The following is a 15,386-nucleotide window of genomic DNA, read 5'->3' on the forward strand; positions in this document are numbered from 1 at the left end:
GTGGCATTTCTTTGGGGGGCCGCACAGCCCTCCATGTGCTCGCCAGAGGTAGCCTGACTGCCATTAGGTACCGAGATGAGATCCTCAGACCCCTTGTGAGACCATTTGCTGGTGTGGTTGGCCCTGGGTTCCTCCTAATGCAAGACAATGCTAGACCTCATGTGGCTGGAGTGTGTCAGCAGTTCCTGCAAGAGGAAGGCATTGATGCTATGGACTGGCCCGCCCGTTCCCCAGACCAGAATCCAATTGAGCACATCTGGGACATCATGTCTCGCTCCATCCACCAACGCCACGTTGCACCACAGACTGTCCAGCAGTTGGCGGATGCTTTAGTCCAGGTCTGGGAGGAGATCCCTCAGGAGACCATCCGCCACCTCATCAGGAGCATGCCCATGCGTTGTAGGGAGGTCATACAGGCACGTGGAGGCCACACACACTACTGAGTCTCATTTTGACTTGTTTTAAGGACATTACATCAAAGTTGGATCAGCCTGTAGTGTGGTTTTCCACTTTAATTTTGAGTGTGACTCCAAATCCAGACCTCCATGGGTTGATAAATTGGATTTCCATTGATTATTTTTGTGTGATTTTGTTGTAAGCACATTCAACTATGTAAAGAAAAAAGTATTTAATAAGATTATTTCATTCATTCAGATCTAGGATGTGTTATTTTAGTGTTCCCTTAATTTTTTTGAGCAGTATAGTTTACTGTCAGTATACTGTATCTTTATTGTAAATGTTTTGCTGACAAACTGGTGGCAGTTGTGAAAAAAGTCAATAGTTGGAAGAGTTGCAGAGTTAATAGAAAATAATGCCATTGTTGATTAGAAAATGTTTTCATTAATTAGGCTATTTTCTCTTAAACTGTATGGTCTATCCACTATAAACTCAGGGACAATATGGACACATATAAGAAATGAATACTATATATTAATACAGTTTTTAAAAGCTATTTAAGTATACATTGCCAAAGTTACCATAGATTGACATAGATTACCTATTTACTTTGGTAAATCACCGGTAGCTTTGCAACGCTAAGTATACTTCAGTGGGCTGAACCGAGTAGGGTGAAGTTGCCCCTAGACGCTGATCTTGGATCAGGTTGCATCCACCCCACTAATGGTTAAGGTTAGGATTGGGGGAGGGGAAGCTGATCCTAAATCTGTACCTAGGGGAAACGTCACCCCAGAGCTAACCGTGCTACAGTGCTAAACCATGCTACGTGGGCCGTGTCTCAGTGCTATGATTGTGGTAACAATATGGAACGAGTACAAACATGCCCTGTGGTCAAAGTTTCAGATCTGATGGTTATCAACCGTTGTTGTTGTTTTTGTGGGTTGGTTGTCTGTTGGCAGTAACCAGTATGCCAAGATACAGTGCCATAATGTTAGATTGTTCTCTGTAAATTAAAAGCCATCATAAAGTGTCATTTTACTAAAATCATTTTTTCAATTATTCTTCACTTTTGATAGCCTACAGTCCCACAAAATTGAGCATGTCAATTTTCAAGTTTTTAAAGATATATTTCTTTTAGTCTCTTGATGTCCAAAATTAAGCAAGAGCATTAATAAGCCTCCTGATGATGTGTTTTGCGCATCAATCTGGTTTTGTAATATCATGAGACTTTCCAGGAGGTAAACGTAGACCTGCTATTAGGATAACTATGAGGCAAATATGTGGAAAATAATGATATTTTGAGACCAAATGGACTGATGAGAAATGTGCCCTAACAAACGGCTGTATTTTTAATTGTATAAACTACGTATATCTGTGTGTAATTGGTGACTAAAATAATCAGAAATACAACTGTACAGTTAGGTATTGACAGTGTATAATCTGTACATTCAATAATAATCCCAATCAACATTTTTTTATTTTTTTTGCAAACACCTAATCCCTTCCACACCTCATCCCAATGTATTTTTCATTTTCAAACCTCATGCAACCAAAGGTTAATCATTTCAGACCAAACGGTTAACCATTGCATGAGTTTTTAAAATTACAAATATAATTTAGCGATCTTTCTGCAACCATATTATAACTGAAAATGCCTAGCCTTTTCCTAGTCGTTTTTAATAGCTTTCAAGTCAGCTGGGTCTTTGTTGGCCCCTTGTAGATATTGCACATAAGCTTCTGCGCTACGACCTCTTAATACTGATCCTGCCATACACTATAGATAGTGCCATATGGCATATTGCTAAACTCAGCAAAAAAAGAAACGTCCTCTCACTGTCAACTGCATTTATTTTCAGCAAACTTAACATGTGTAAATATTTGTATGAACATAACAAGATTCAACAACTGAGAAATAAACTGAACAAGTTCCACAGACATTTGACTAACAGAAATGGAATAATGTGTCCCTGAACAAAGGGGGGGTCAAAATCAAAAGTTACAGTCAGTATCTGGTGTGGCCACCAGCTGCATTAAGTACTTCAGTGCATCTCCTCCTCATGGACTGCACCAGATTTGCCAGATCTTGCTGTGAGATGTTACCCCACACTTCCACCAAGGCACCTGCAAGTTCGCGGACATTTCTGGGGGGAATGCCCCTAGCCTTCACCCTCCGATCCAATAGGTCCCAGGTGTGCTCAATGGGATTGAGATCCGGGCTCTTCGCTGGCCATGGCAGAACACTGACATTCCTGTCTTGCAGGAAATCACTTACAGAATGAGCAGTATGGCTGGTGGCATTGTCAGGCTGGAGGATCATGTTTTTGATGAGCCTGCAGGAAGGGTACCACATGAGGGAGGATGATGTCTTCCCTGTAACGCACAGCGTTGAGATTGCCTGCAATGACAACAAGCTCAGTCCGATGATGCTGTGACACACTGCCCCAGACCATGACGTACCCTCCACCTCCAAATCGGTCCTGCTACAGAGTACAGACCTCGATGTAATGCTCATTCAACGATAAATGTGAATCCGACCATCACCCCTGGTAAGACAAAACTGCGTCTTGTCAGTGAAGATAACTTTTTGCCAGTCCTGTCTGGTCCTGTGACGGTGGGTTTGTGCCCATAGGCGACGTTCTTGCTGGTGAGGACCTGCCTTACAACAGGCCTACAAGCCCTCAGTCCAGCCTCTCTCAGCCTATTGCAGACAGTCTGAGCACTGATGGAGGGATTGTGTGTTCCTGGTGTAACTCAGGCAGTTGTTGTTGCCATCCTGTACCTGTCCTGTAGGTGTGATGTTCGGATGTGCTGATCCTGTGCAGGTGTTGTTACACGTGGTCTGCCACTGCAAGGACGATAAGCTGTCCGTCCTGTCTCCCTGTAGCGCTGTATTAGGCGTCTCACAGTACGGACATTGCAATTTATTGCCCTGGCCACATCTGCGGTCCTCATGCCTCCTTGCAGCATGCCTAAGGCACGTTCACACAGATAAGCAGGGACCCTGGGCATCTTTCTTTTGGTGTTTTGTGTGACTCAGTAGAAAGGCCTCTTTAGTGTCCTAAGTTTTCATAACTGTGACCTTAATTGCCTACCGTCTGTAAGCTGTTAGTGTCTTAACGACCGTTCCACAGGAGCATGTTTATTAATTGTTTATGGTTCATTGAACAAGCAAGGGAAACAGTGTTTAAACTCTTTACAATGAAGATCTGTGAAGTTATTTGGATTTTTACGAATTATCTTTGAAAGACAGGGTCCTGAAAAAGGGACGTTTCTTTTTTTGCTGAGTTTATTAATGTAGCTATAGTTATTAACACATATGATGTAAAAGACTTCACAGTTTTTGCTCTGTACTGAAAGTGATCCATCTTGGGAACGTGACTGCTGACATGCACAATTGTTTGGGATTGCATTAACAGTGGACTGATGAACAACATACTCAAGTATTGTTTTTGAGTGAACTATCCCTTTAACTATGTCAGTTTCAATGTTTTGAAGAACTATGGCAAGCATATTTTTGAATGCACACTCACTGCTGTCAATGGTAGCTCAGGATGACTCATGTTGAAAGGGAGGAAAAGCTTAGCTCAGCTCTGCTCTTTCTGGATAATGTCTCAATGATTTTGAGAGATTCTGGCTGCTTGAACATGTAGGCCTACACACTATAAAAAGTCAAGGTAAATGGGTAACACTTCACATTACCTCTTCCTAATGCATATATAATTATTCCATAACTACTTTGGTAACCAAAATGTTGTTGGCACTTGCAGTGTTTCTTAGTCCTGGTCCTAGGGACCCAAAGCGGTGCACGTTTTTATTTTTGCCCTATAGCACTAACACACCTGATTCAAATCAAAACCTTGATGATGAGTTGACTAGTTGAATGAAGTGTGTGAATGCTAGGGCAAAAACAACAATTTTGCGACCCTTTGGGTCCCAAGGACCAGGATGGAGAAACACAGCTTCACAACTCGGCAAATTCTCATTCAAAGTAGTTGTGGTGCAATAGTGTAGTGGTTACATGTACTACCAATACGTTGCAATCCTGTGTAACTGCATGGTAGTATATGTGTTATGTACGTCATATGGTATCTTTACAACTTCAAGTAAAGTATGCCCGCTTATGGGCCAACCCCACATTTTCATATCACTGCATCTGTATAGGTCTACAGGGGATTGAATGAAATGCCATTCTTCCCTACATATGAATAGAATGGCTCACAGAATACATTGAGAGCTAATGAGATTTCTGGGTAACACTTTACATTACACTGCCGTTATTACTGTGTAACTACTTGTGTAATTAAAGTGTAATAAGTATTGTAATTACTCATTAAACCCTAACCCTTACTTAGGTACTAACTCTAACCCTAAGTAACTCTTAAGTACAGTTTAAGTTCAGTGTAATAGTGAGTAATTACAATTACAGGAAATTACACAGTAATAAGGGCACTGTAATGGAAAGTGTAACCAATTTGTGTTACAAATGGTCATGGAAATGCAACAGAGTGGTATTAGGCCTAGTTTTTCCCCATGACCACTATCCAGTACTCCTCTACATCCCATTTTGGGCGACAGACAGGAGGGATAGTGACACACACCTAACTCTGTGTTTGCAGACAAGTTCATCAGCTCTCTATGTTCATCTGAAGTGGCCATGTTGGAAAAGAGGAACCGGGCACTGCCCTTGGCTTCCCACATGTGCCCCTCTCCTGTGTTTGGGTGTTTGTGTGTGTGAGAGTGGGCATCCCAGTTATTTTATGTTCACTGTTTCCTTTCTACTCCGTATAAAGTTTTTAACTGAAGTGTGTGTGTTTTTTTTTTTACTTGAGACACCGTACAATTTCAAGTCCTCTCAATTTACAGATTGAAAGATATAATCAGCTCAAGAAAAACACAACTCTAAAAAACACGTACATTCCTTTGAGAAGAGGTCATTTATGATGTTAAGATAATGTTGCCATAATATAATCGTTTGCAGTTTATGCCTTTTGGCAGAAGCTTTTATCAAAGCGATAGTCGTGTATGTGATCCCCCCCGGAATTGAACCCAGGACGCTTGGAATTGCCGGCGCCACGAGCTTACCAACTGAGCCGCGTCTTAATAACGTATAGAATGAAGATGCGTAGAGGACATTTAATGTTACTGTGCCGATATTAAGGAATGGCACTGCCAGTTTCCACTTTTCAGTGGGCATTGCTATGGTACGTTAGGCACAGACACTAAGTGCCAGTGTGGGATGACGTCTGCTGATTGCCCTATCTGAATAGTTATATTCAATTACAGGGTGCAGTGAGAAAAGTGTGCCGGTTCAATGGAACTGTGCCAACGCAAGATATAATGGCATCTTAAAATGGAATCCACACAAGTGTAATACATTCACACGTAATGTCTCTCTTGCACACACATTTATCTCTGGATACAGATACATACATTACAGTATGGATACATATAAATGACATAGAGAGAGAAAATAAGGGTTACACAGAGTCACGTTGAGAGAGATCCTATGCAGCCTTTGTTTCCAAGTTTGAACACTGGAATGTGAGATGTAATCTACACCTCTATTAGGCTGATACAAATCCTCATTATTTAGTTAAATTATTTTCAATTTGAGTGTCATTAAATCTACTGTATATAGCCTCCACTTTTTCATTCTGAACTTCTAGCATGTGTGAGACGGGTGTGGCTTCATGACAATGACCACACCAGCAACTTCCCCCCGATTTGCCAGTTCTAACGCAGGTACACCTCCGACACCACCAAAACACAAGCTATGTGTCGGCTGTCGCTGGTTATTGCTTGATTTGATTGAATCTATGCCTAAATCACTCTACAGCTTTACATTTCTTATATATATATATTTTTTAAATGTTTTAATTTTTTTTACTTTTACACCTTTTCCTCCCTAATTGATATCCAATTGTTAGCTCCAGTCTTGTACCATCGCTGCAACTCCCGTACTGACTTGGGAGAGGCAAAGGTTCTCCCCGAAACACGACTCTGCCAAGCAGCACTGCTCGCTTAACCCGCATCAACGTGTCGGAGGAAACGCCGTACATCTTGGTGACTGAAATCAGCTTGCAGGCGCCCGTCCTGCCACAAGGGGTTGCTAGAGCGCGATGGGACAAGGACATCCCGGCCGGCCAAACCCTCCCCTAACCCGGACGACGATGGGCCAATTGTGCGCCGCCTTATGGGTCTCCCGGTCACTGCCGGCTGTGAAACAGCCTGGGATCGAACCCGGGTCTGTAGTCTTATAGGCTACAGACCTGGGTCTGTAGCCTTATAACGCTGCGCCACTCGAGAGGCCAAGCACTGTTATTTCTACCTTAAGCCAGTGACATCCCACTCTCTAAGTGACCAATGTTAGTGCTTACAGTATGTCCCTCAATACCCAATCATAATAGACAGTAAGCATATTGTAGCAACCCTAACCCAAAACCTAGCGACCTTGTCAAGGGGATCGGATCTCTTGGCGTAACGACTAAGGTGTTGTGTTAATATTCAGTGTGTGGCAGACGTGGGAATCAAACCCATGTACTGTATTTGGTGTAGTACTGGGGGTTAGAACTCTGTGGTAGTCTGATAGGGGTCAGATGGTTGAGGTCCACTTAGTTTGGGAAGGGAATTGTGGTCAGAGAGGAAGAGTGCATGAGTTTTGCCCTGTGGGCACCAGCTGGAGTGTTCACTGTCTGTCTGTTCTTACTCAGACTACTAGAGGAGAGCGAAAGAGTGAGCGAGTTAGAATGCATTAGTTTGAGAATGTAATTACCTTTTCAGATTAGCGTGTCAACCCGAACTGTACTGGGTCTGATATTTCCTTTTAATTGGCCTTTCCAGTACGGTTCCAGCAACTATGGTGGATGTATAACTTGGCTTGACTCAGTAGTGTGAAAAGGGTAAAAGAGAAACTGAGGAAAGATCGAGGGAGTGATAAAAGAGGAAAAATAGGACAGTGGATTAGACAGTCGGCCACAGTGCTTAGTGTCTAATCATAAAGCGAGATTATTAGCACAGGATGTGGGGTAATTGGAGAGTTTGAGGCATCAGATTGTTCCTCTGCATAGGAACGTGTGGAAAGATGCTTTAAAATATGACTGCAGCTTAAATCAGGGAAATCTGATATGTGTAACTAGCTTATTGCAGATTAATATATTTTGGGATAGTTCTCTCTGGCCTGTTGCTCTTGATGTTATTTCAACAGGGTGAGGGGCTGGGCGGTATAGCATTAGGCATGTAGCATACATTTAACATTATATCCAGAGAAACTTACAAGTGCAATTAAGGTTAAGGGCTTTGCTCAAGGACACAACGACAGATTTTTCACCTAGTCGGCTCTGGGATTCAAACCAGCAACCTTTTTGCTTACTGCTAGGCTACCTGCTGCCCTATACATAGGCTTCTCCCTCAACTCTTAAAAGGCCCTTATCAAAGATCACTGTGATTGCTGGTGCATTGCAGCTGACATGATCCACCTATAACGCTGTTCCCTCAGTCGTAGATATCTCATCTATTGTTTTGGTTCATCACGTACTGGGATTTTTGTATTCCGAGCCTGCTGAATGTTGTGAATTGCTTATTTAGGTTGCATCCCAAATGGCACCATATTCCCTACATAGAGCACTGCTTTTGACCAGAGCATTATGGGCACTGGTTAATAGTAGTGCACTAAGGAATAGAATGTCATTTGGGAGGGAATCTGAGTGTGTCCATTCAATGTTGCTGCGGTACATGGGAACTTGATCATCATGTTTGTTCTTTTGACCCGTGGTTTTCCAGCCATTACTGTCTGCCCAAACTGTGTGTGTGTGGTGGGTCTAATTGTTGGAGAGCATGGTGGCATTCGTCACCCTGTCTATTTGTTTCTATCACAGCTACACTGGCTGGTGTGTTTGTCTTGAGTTTCACACGCGTGTTTGCGTGTTGCTTCTTCCCAGGTGACTGGAGCTTTTGGATGAGTGTTTACTTTTGAGCAGGATGAAGTTAACCCAGACTCAGATCTGAGGCCTTTTTTTGCATCCCTCCCCTAACCACACGGTTAGGATTTAGGGAGGGTAAACTGATCCTAGATATGTACCCATATGAGAAACTTTACCCTGAACATTTTGACTTTTGCTCTTCTCTTGGTTTCCCCCTTGTGGTCAAAGCTGGATTGCTCTCTCTTGTCCACAGAACAGGCCGGCTGCGGTGCAGGGGTCCCCACACACTGGCCAGCCCCCGGCATGCATGAACCCCGACTTGATGAACGCTCCCTGGGTGAGAGAGGGGACTTTACACTGTCCCTCGGGCCCCATCTTCATGCCATCCTTCTCCCCATGCTTCGGGCAGGGCACTGCCCATCCATGCCACTCTCATGCTGCTTTCCACTCTTGTGCTGTACACAGAGAGGACTTCACTGCTTTCATATCATAAGGCACTCAGGCCTTGGGGGTATTGCCCCTTTTCACTCTATCATGGATAAAATAGGTTATGGGACATACAGTATTAGCTTGATGGAAATATAGGTATTTATTTGATATTGTTTTGAGTTGGTTTTAATATTTTAGTGTTATGTGGGCATATAGCGATGAGTTATCTTAGCAGGTTTATAATAGACCGCTTTGCCTTGTCTTTCTCTAGGTATGAATATAGAAAATGTTACATCCAAAAAGCAAATGTCATTTGTCAAACACCTCATGCGACAAATCAAGCAAAATTTGTTTGCCATGATATAACTTCTGTGAAGGCAGGAAGAAAGACGTTCAGAAAGGTAATCTGAAGCATTGTCTACTTCTGCGACAAGAAAGACATGGTTGTCCACTGTATCCCAAGGCAAGTTCAAAGGATCAGTTAAACAAGACACTCCTTCAGTAATTTCATTTTAGTGTATTTTCAAATACAAAATCATGCCTCATAAGCAACAGGTGTAGATCACATTAATATGCTTACGGGCTCTTCCCAACAATGCAGAGAGAAAGAAAATAGAGAAATTGTAGAAAATAAAGCACGTAGTAATGAATACACAATGAGTAACGATAACTTGGTTATATACACAGGGTACGAGTGCCTAGTCGATGTGCAGGGGTATGGGGTAATTGAGGTAGATATGTACATATAACTAGGAATAAAGAGGAGCAGCAGTGTATGTGATGAGTCATAAAAGTTCCTGCAAAAAGGGTCAATGCAGATAGTTTGGATAGCTATTTGGTTAACTATTTAACTAACTATTTAGCAGTTTTATTGCTTGGCGGTAGAAGCGGTTCAGGGTCTTGTTGGTTCCAGACCATCAGTACCTCTCGCAGTGTGGTAGCAGAGAGAACAGTCTTTGACTTGGGCCTTCCTCTGAAACTGCCTCGTATAGAGGTCCTGGATGGCAGGGAGTTCAGCCCCAGTGATGCACTGGGCCATACTCACTACCCTCTGTAGCGTCTTGCGGTCAGATGTCAAGCAGTTGCCTTACCAAGCGGTGATCCAGCCAGTCAAGATGCTGTCAGTGGTGCAGCTGTAGAACGTTTTGAGGATCTGAGAGCCCATGCCAAATCTTTTCAGCCTCCTGAGAGGGAAGAGGCATTGTGCCCTCTTCACAACTGTGTTGGTGTGTGTGGCCCATGATAGATCCTTAGTGATATGGACACAGAGAAACTTGAAGCTAACGAACCGCTCAACTACAGCCTCGTTGATGTGAATGGGGGCGTGCTCGGCCCTCCATTTCCTGTAGTCCACGATCAGCTTCTTTGTCTTGCTGATGTTGAGGGAGAGGTTGTTGTTCTGGCACAACACTGCCAGTTCTCTAACCTCTTTATAGGCTGTCTCATCGTCGTCTGTGATCAGGCCTACCACCGCCGTGTCATCTGAAAATGTAATGATGTTGTTGGAGTCTTGCAGTCATGGGTGAACAGGGAGTACAAGAGGGGACTAGGCATGCACCCCTGAGGGGCCCCTGTGTTGAGGGTCAGCATAGCGGATGTGTTGTTGAATTCCCTCACCACCTGGGGGTGGCCCATCTGGAAGTCCAGGATCCAGCTGCAGAGAGAGGTGTTTAGTCCCAGGGTCCTTAGGTTTGTGATGAGCTTGGAGGGCACTATGGTGTTGAACGCTGAGTTTTAGTCAATGAACAGCATTCTCACATAGGTTTTCCTTTTGTCCAGATGAGAAAGGGCGATGTGGAGTGCGATTGAGAGTGCGTCATCTGTGGATCTGTTGAGGCGGTATGCGAATTGGAGTGGGTCCAGGGTGTCTGGGATGATGGTGTTGATGTGAGCCATGACCATGCTTTCAAACATTTCATGGCTACAGATGTGAGTGCTACAGGCCGATAGTCATTTAGACACATTACCTTTGTGTTCTTGGGCACAGGGCTATGGGGGTCTGATTGAAACATGTAGTTATTACAGACTGGGCCAAAGAGCGGTTGAAAATGTCATTGAAGACACTCGTCAGCTGGTCAGCGCATGCTCTGATTACGCTTCCTGGTAATCCTTCTGGCCCTGCGGCCTTGTGAATGTTAACCTGTTTAAAGGTCTTACATCGGCTATGGAGAACGTGATCATAGAGTCGTCCGGAACAGCTGGTGCTCTCATGCATGGTTCAGTGTTGCTTGCCTCGACGCGAACATTGAAGGTATTTAGCATGTCTGGTAAACTTGCATCACTGGGCAGTTCGGCGTCTGGGTTTCCCTTTGTAATCCATGCTAGTTTTCAAACCCTGCCTCATCCGAGCTGGTGTAGTAGGATTCGATCTTAGCCCTGTATTGATGATTTGCCTGTTTGATGGTTCGTCAGAGGATGTAGCTGGATTTGTCATAAGTGTCTGGATTAGTGTCCCGCTCCCTGAAAGCAGCAGCTCTATCCTTTAGCTCGGTGCAGATAGTTGGGATATGTACGTATGGTCACTATGGAGACGACATTGTAGATGCACTTATTAATGAAGCAGGAGACTGATGTGGTAAACTCCTCAATGCCATCAGATGAATCTCGGAACATATTCCAGTCTGTGTTAGCGAAACAGTCCTGTAGCTTAGCATCCACTTCATCTGACACTTCCATACTGACCACTTCCATATTGAGCACGTCGTTACTTCCTGTTTGAGTTTTTGCTTGTAAGCAGGGATCAGGATGATAGAGTTCAGATTTGCCAAATGGAGGTCGAGGGAGAGCTTTGTATGTGTTTTTCTGTGTGTGGAGTAAAGATCGTTTAGAGTTTTTTCATCTCAAGCTGCACATGTTACATGCTGGTAGAAATGAGGTAAAATGGATTTCAGTTTCCCTGCATTAAAATCACTGGCATTAAAATCACTGGCCACTAGGAGCGCTGCATCTGGATGAGCATTTTCTTGTTTGCTTATGGCGGTATACAGCTCGTTGAGTGCGGTCTTAGTGCCAGCATCGGTTTGTGGTGGTAAATAGACAGCTACAAAAAATATAGATGAAAACTCTCTTGGTAAATAGTATGGTCTACAGCTTATCATGAGCTATTCTAACTCAGGTGAACCTCGAGACTTCCTTAATATTAGAGATTGCGCATCAGCTGTTGTTAACAAAGAGACACACACCTCCCCCTTTGAGCTTACCCGGCGCTACCATTCTGTCCTGCTAATGCATAGAAAAAACAGATAGATATACTGTGCCTTCGGAAAGTATTCAGACCCATGAACTTTTTCCACATTTTCTTTCTTTACAGCCTTATTCTAAAATGGATTAAATTTTTTTTAAAAACACACAATACCCCATAATGACAAAGCGGGAAAAAAATGGTTTTTAGAAATGTTTGCAAATGTATATAAAAAAACCTGAAATACCTTATTTACATAAGTATTCAGACCCTTTGCTGTGAGACACGAAATTGAGCTCAGGTGCATCCTTTTTCTATTGATCATCCTTGATGTTTCTACAACTTGATTGGAGTCCACCTGTGGTAAATGATTGGACATGATTTGGAAAGGCACACACCTGTCTATATAAGGTTCCACAGTTGACAGTGCATGTCAGAGAAAAAACCAAGCCATGAGGTCAAAGGAATCCGTAGAGCTCCGAGACAGATCTGGGGAAGGTTAGCAAAACATTTCTGCAGCATTGAAGGTCCCCAAGAACACAGTGGCCTCCATCATTCTTAAATGGGAGAAGTTTAGAACCACAAAGACTCTCCCTAGAGCTGGACGCCTGGCCAAACTGAGAAATCGGGGGAGAAGGGCCTTGGTCAGGAAGGTGACCAAGAACCCGATCGTTACTGTGACAGAGCTCTAGAGTTCCTCTGTGGAGATGGGAGAACCTTCCAGAAGGACAACCATCTCTGCAGCACTCCACCAATCAGGCCTTTACGGTAAATTGGCCAGACAGAAGCCACTCCTCATTAAAGATTGAACCAAGATCGAACTCTTTGGCCTGAATGCCAAGTGTCAAGTCTGGAGGAAACATGGCACCATCCCTACAGTGAAGCATGGTGGTGGCAGCATCATGCTATGGGGATGTTTTTCAGAAGGCAAGGACTGGGAGACTAGTCAGGTTCGAGGCAAAGATGAACAGAGCAAAGTACAAAGAGATCCTTGATGAAAACCTGCTCCAGAACGCTCAGGACCTCAGACTGGGGCAAAGGTTCACCTTTCAATAGGACAACGACCCTAAGCCCACAGCCAAGACAACGCAAGAGTGGCTTCGGGACAAGTCTCTGAATGTCCTTCAATGGCCCAGCCAGAGCCTGTACTTGAACCAGATTGAACATCTCTGGAGAGACCTGAAAATAGCTGTGCAGCAATGCTCCCCATCCAACCTGACAGAGTTTGAGAGGATCTTTAGAGAAGAATGGGAGAAACTCCCCAAATACAGGTGTGCCAAGCTTGTAGCTTCATACCCAAGAAGACTCAAGGCTATAATCGCTGCCAAAGGTGCTTCAACAAAGTACTGAGTAAAGGGTCTGAATATTTTTGTAATTGTGATATTTCTGTTTTTTATTTGTATTACATTAGCAAAAATGTTTTTGCTTTGTCGTCATGAGGTATTGTGTGTAGATTGATGAGGGAATTATTTTTATTTTATTTTTTATAATAAGTCTGTAAGCTAACAAAATGTGGAATAAGTCAAGGGGTCTGAATACTTTCCAAGGGCACTGTATATTATCCATGTCCTTCTTCAGCCATGACTTCGAGAAACTTCACATTTCTTCAGGTCACATTGATAGGATAGTCTTGAACGGAGCTTGTCCAGTTTGTTCTCCAGAGATTGTACGTTCACCAATAGAACGGAGGGTAGAAACGGTTTATGTACTAGCAACGTAATTTCGTCAGGGTGCCCACACGTCGGCCCCTCATACGCAGCCGTTTTCTTTTCCGAGTCTCGGGGATTAGGGCCTAGTTCAGAGTGAGAAGTATGTCCTCCGTTACTGACTTGTTGGTAAAAAAATAGAAATCTTAATCCAAATGGAGGTTAGTGATCACTGTTCTGATGTTCAGAAGCTCTTTTCGGTCATAGGAAAATATGGCGGAAACATTACGTACAAAAAAACCACACAAAATCGCAGTATTAGTCAGGAGCCAGTAAAACGGCTGCTATCCATTGCAGCACCACTGTCTCTTTTGTTATTGCTACTAAATGTAGCAATGTTCACCTAAGCCAGAATTGAATCCAAGGAGAGTTGTCGACAAGCACACTGCACTTGACTTTTAAAGGTAATTATTGCTTGAGCTGTCATCTGCAGCTTTACCGTGAATGCCATATCCGCGAGGGTGAGGGAAATTGTATTTTAATGCATTTGTCCACAACACGGCTTTGATTGAATCCCGGCACTAGTTATTTCACAAAAAGGCCCTATGAAAAGAAGTGCAACTTTCTCACTTTCCATTCCAATTTCAACAAGGCTACCATGTTTCAGTTCACCCATCATTTTGCATTCTGACATCCTCTGGAAGGGCCCACATGTTCTCACTTATATACGCTGTCATAGATTCACACTTGCTGGCAAAGACCTCCCTTCCCCTTCTATCCCAAGACCCCCAATGGGACTAAGCTTTCACTGTCATTTCACAAGAGTTTAGTAGTGGTGAAGTGCCATATGAATCATATGGGAACCATATGGGTAACATGAACCATCACAGAAGAGTCCTCATTCACTTCATTGGGCCACAGAATTGGGCTACACATGTAGCCTAGTCAATGTATTATGTTACTTTGTAACATTTATCTACAAACAGCATGGTTCACAAAGTGGAACATAAATATATGTCTGTCTATTATTGTTGTCCTTCTGATTGACCTTTTACTGTTTCTTTTCCCTTTTCCACTGTGCTCCTTTTCTCCTTCACTTCTTCCTCCGTTCTAAAGCAATATCGCTATGAAGATGAGGACTCTCCGCCTGAGCACGGGTTCCCTCGGCTGACCAACGAGGTGCGCGCCCCTGAGTTGGTGCACGTGTCGGAGAAGAACCTCTCAGAGATTGAGAATGTGCATGGCTACGTGTCCCACTCCCATATCTCCCCGCTCAAGGTCAGCAAACGTCCTCTCCTGCACCCCAAATCCAGTGAGCAAAACTGTCTGAAAATACATAATTTCAACTGCAAAAATTACATATTTTCAACCAGTGTTTTTCTCATTGGCGAGATCTCGCCAAACCACACCATGCATGACTGCCAACATGGTGGACTCCATGTTCCTCCCTATCCCTATCTCTCTCTCTCTCTCTCTCTCTCTCTCTCTCTCTCGCTCTCTTGTTCTTTTTCTTTTGTCCCCTCAAGTTTCCTTTCTTTTCTCTCTCTTGTTCTTTCTTTCTTCCCATCTCTTTCTCTCATTCCTCTCAGCCATTCCTTCTCTTAATCTCTTGAGCCATTCAAAAACCATTGTGATTCCTACCCTGAGTCTTCAGTAAGCCTCTCATAAGTGCAACTCAGTACCCCACTGCTAACACAAGAACATCGTCGTGGTCATTTTATTAGGCACCAAATGTAAGAAAATTGATAAACAGGGAGGGACTACCTGGACTTGTCCAGTAACAAATCCTTTAAATAAGTGTCCATTAGGGACAGA

The 15,386-nt window shown here is 43.5% G+C and overlaps 1 protein-coding gene across 20 annotated transcripts in view; it reads left to right on the forward strand.

The window, feature by feature from the left end:
• dlg2 (discs, large homolog 2 (Drosophila)) overlaps window positions 1-15,386 on the forward strand; it is a 400,329-nt gene that overhangs the window by 206,489 nt on the left and 178,454 nt on the right. For 15 of the 20 annotated variants that reach the window (XR_006758604.1, XM_014136934.2, XM_045693428.1 and 12 more), the window contains 2 exons: window positions 8,569-8,652; window positions 14,688-14,849. Coding sequence is in view for 19 of the 20 variants with exons in the window: in XM_014136934.2 (XP_013992409.1) it covers window positions 8,569-8,652; window positions 14,688-14,849 (246 nt within the window). In the remaining variant the exon portion in view is untranslated. The remainder of the gene's footprint in view (window positions 1-8,568; window positions 8,653-14,687; window positions 14,850-15,386) is intronic. The other 5 variants (XM_045693434.1, XM_045693438.1, XM_045693443.1 and 2 more) reach the window with 1 other exon arrangement.

This window comes from Salmo salar, chromosome ssa13 (assembly GCF_905237065.1).
Source record: "Salmo salar chromosome ssa13, Ssal_v3.1, whole genome shotgun sequence".
NCBI classification, from domain to species: Eukaryota; Metazoa; Chordata; class Actinopteri; order Salmoniformes; family Salmonidae; genus Salmo; species Salmo salar.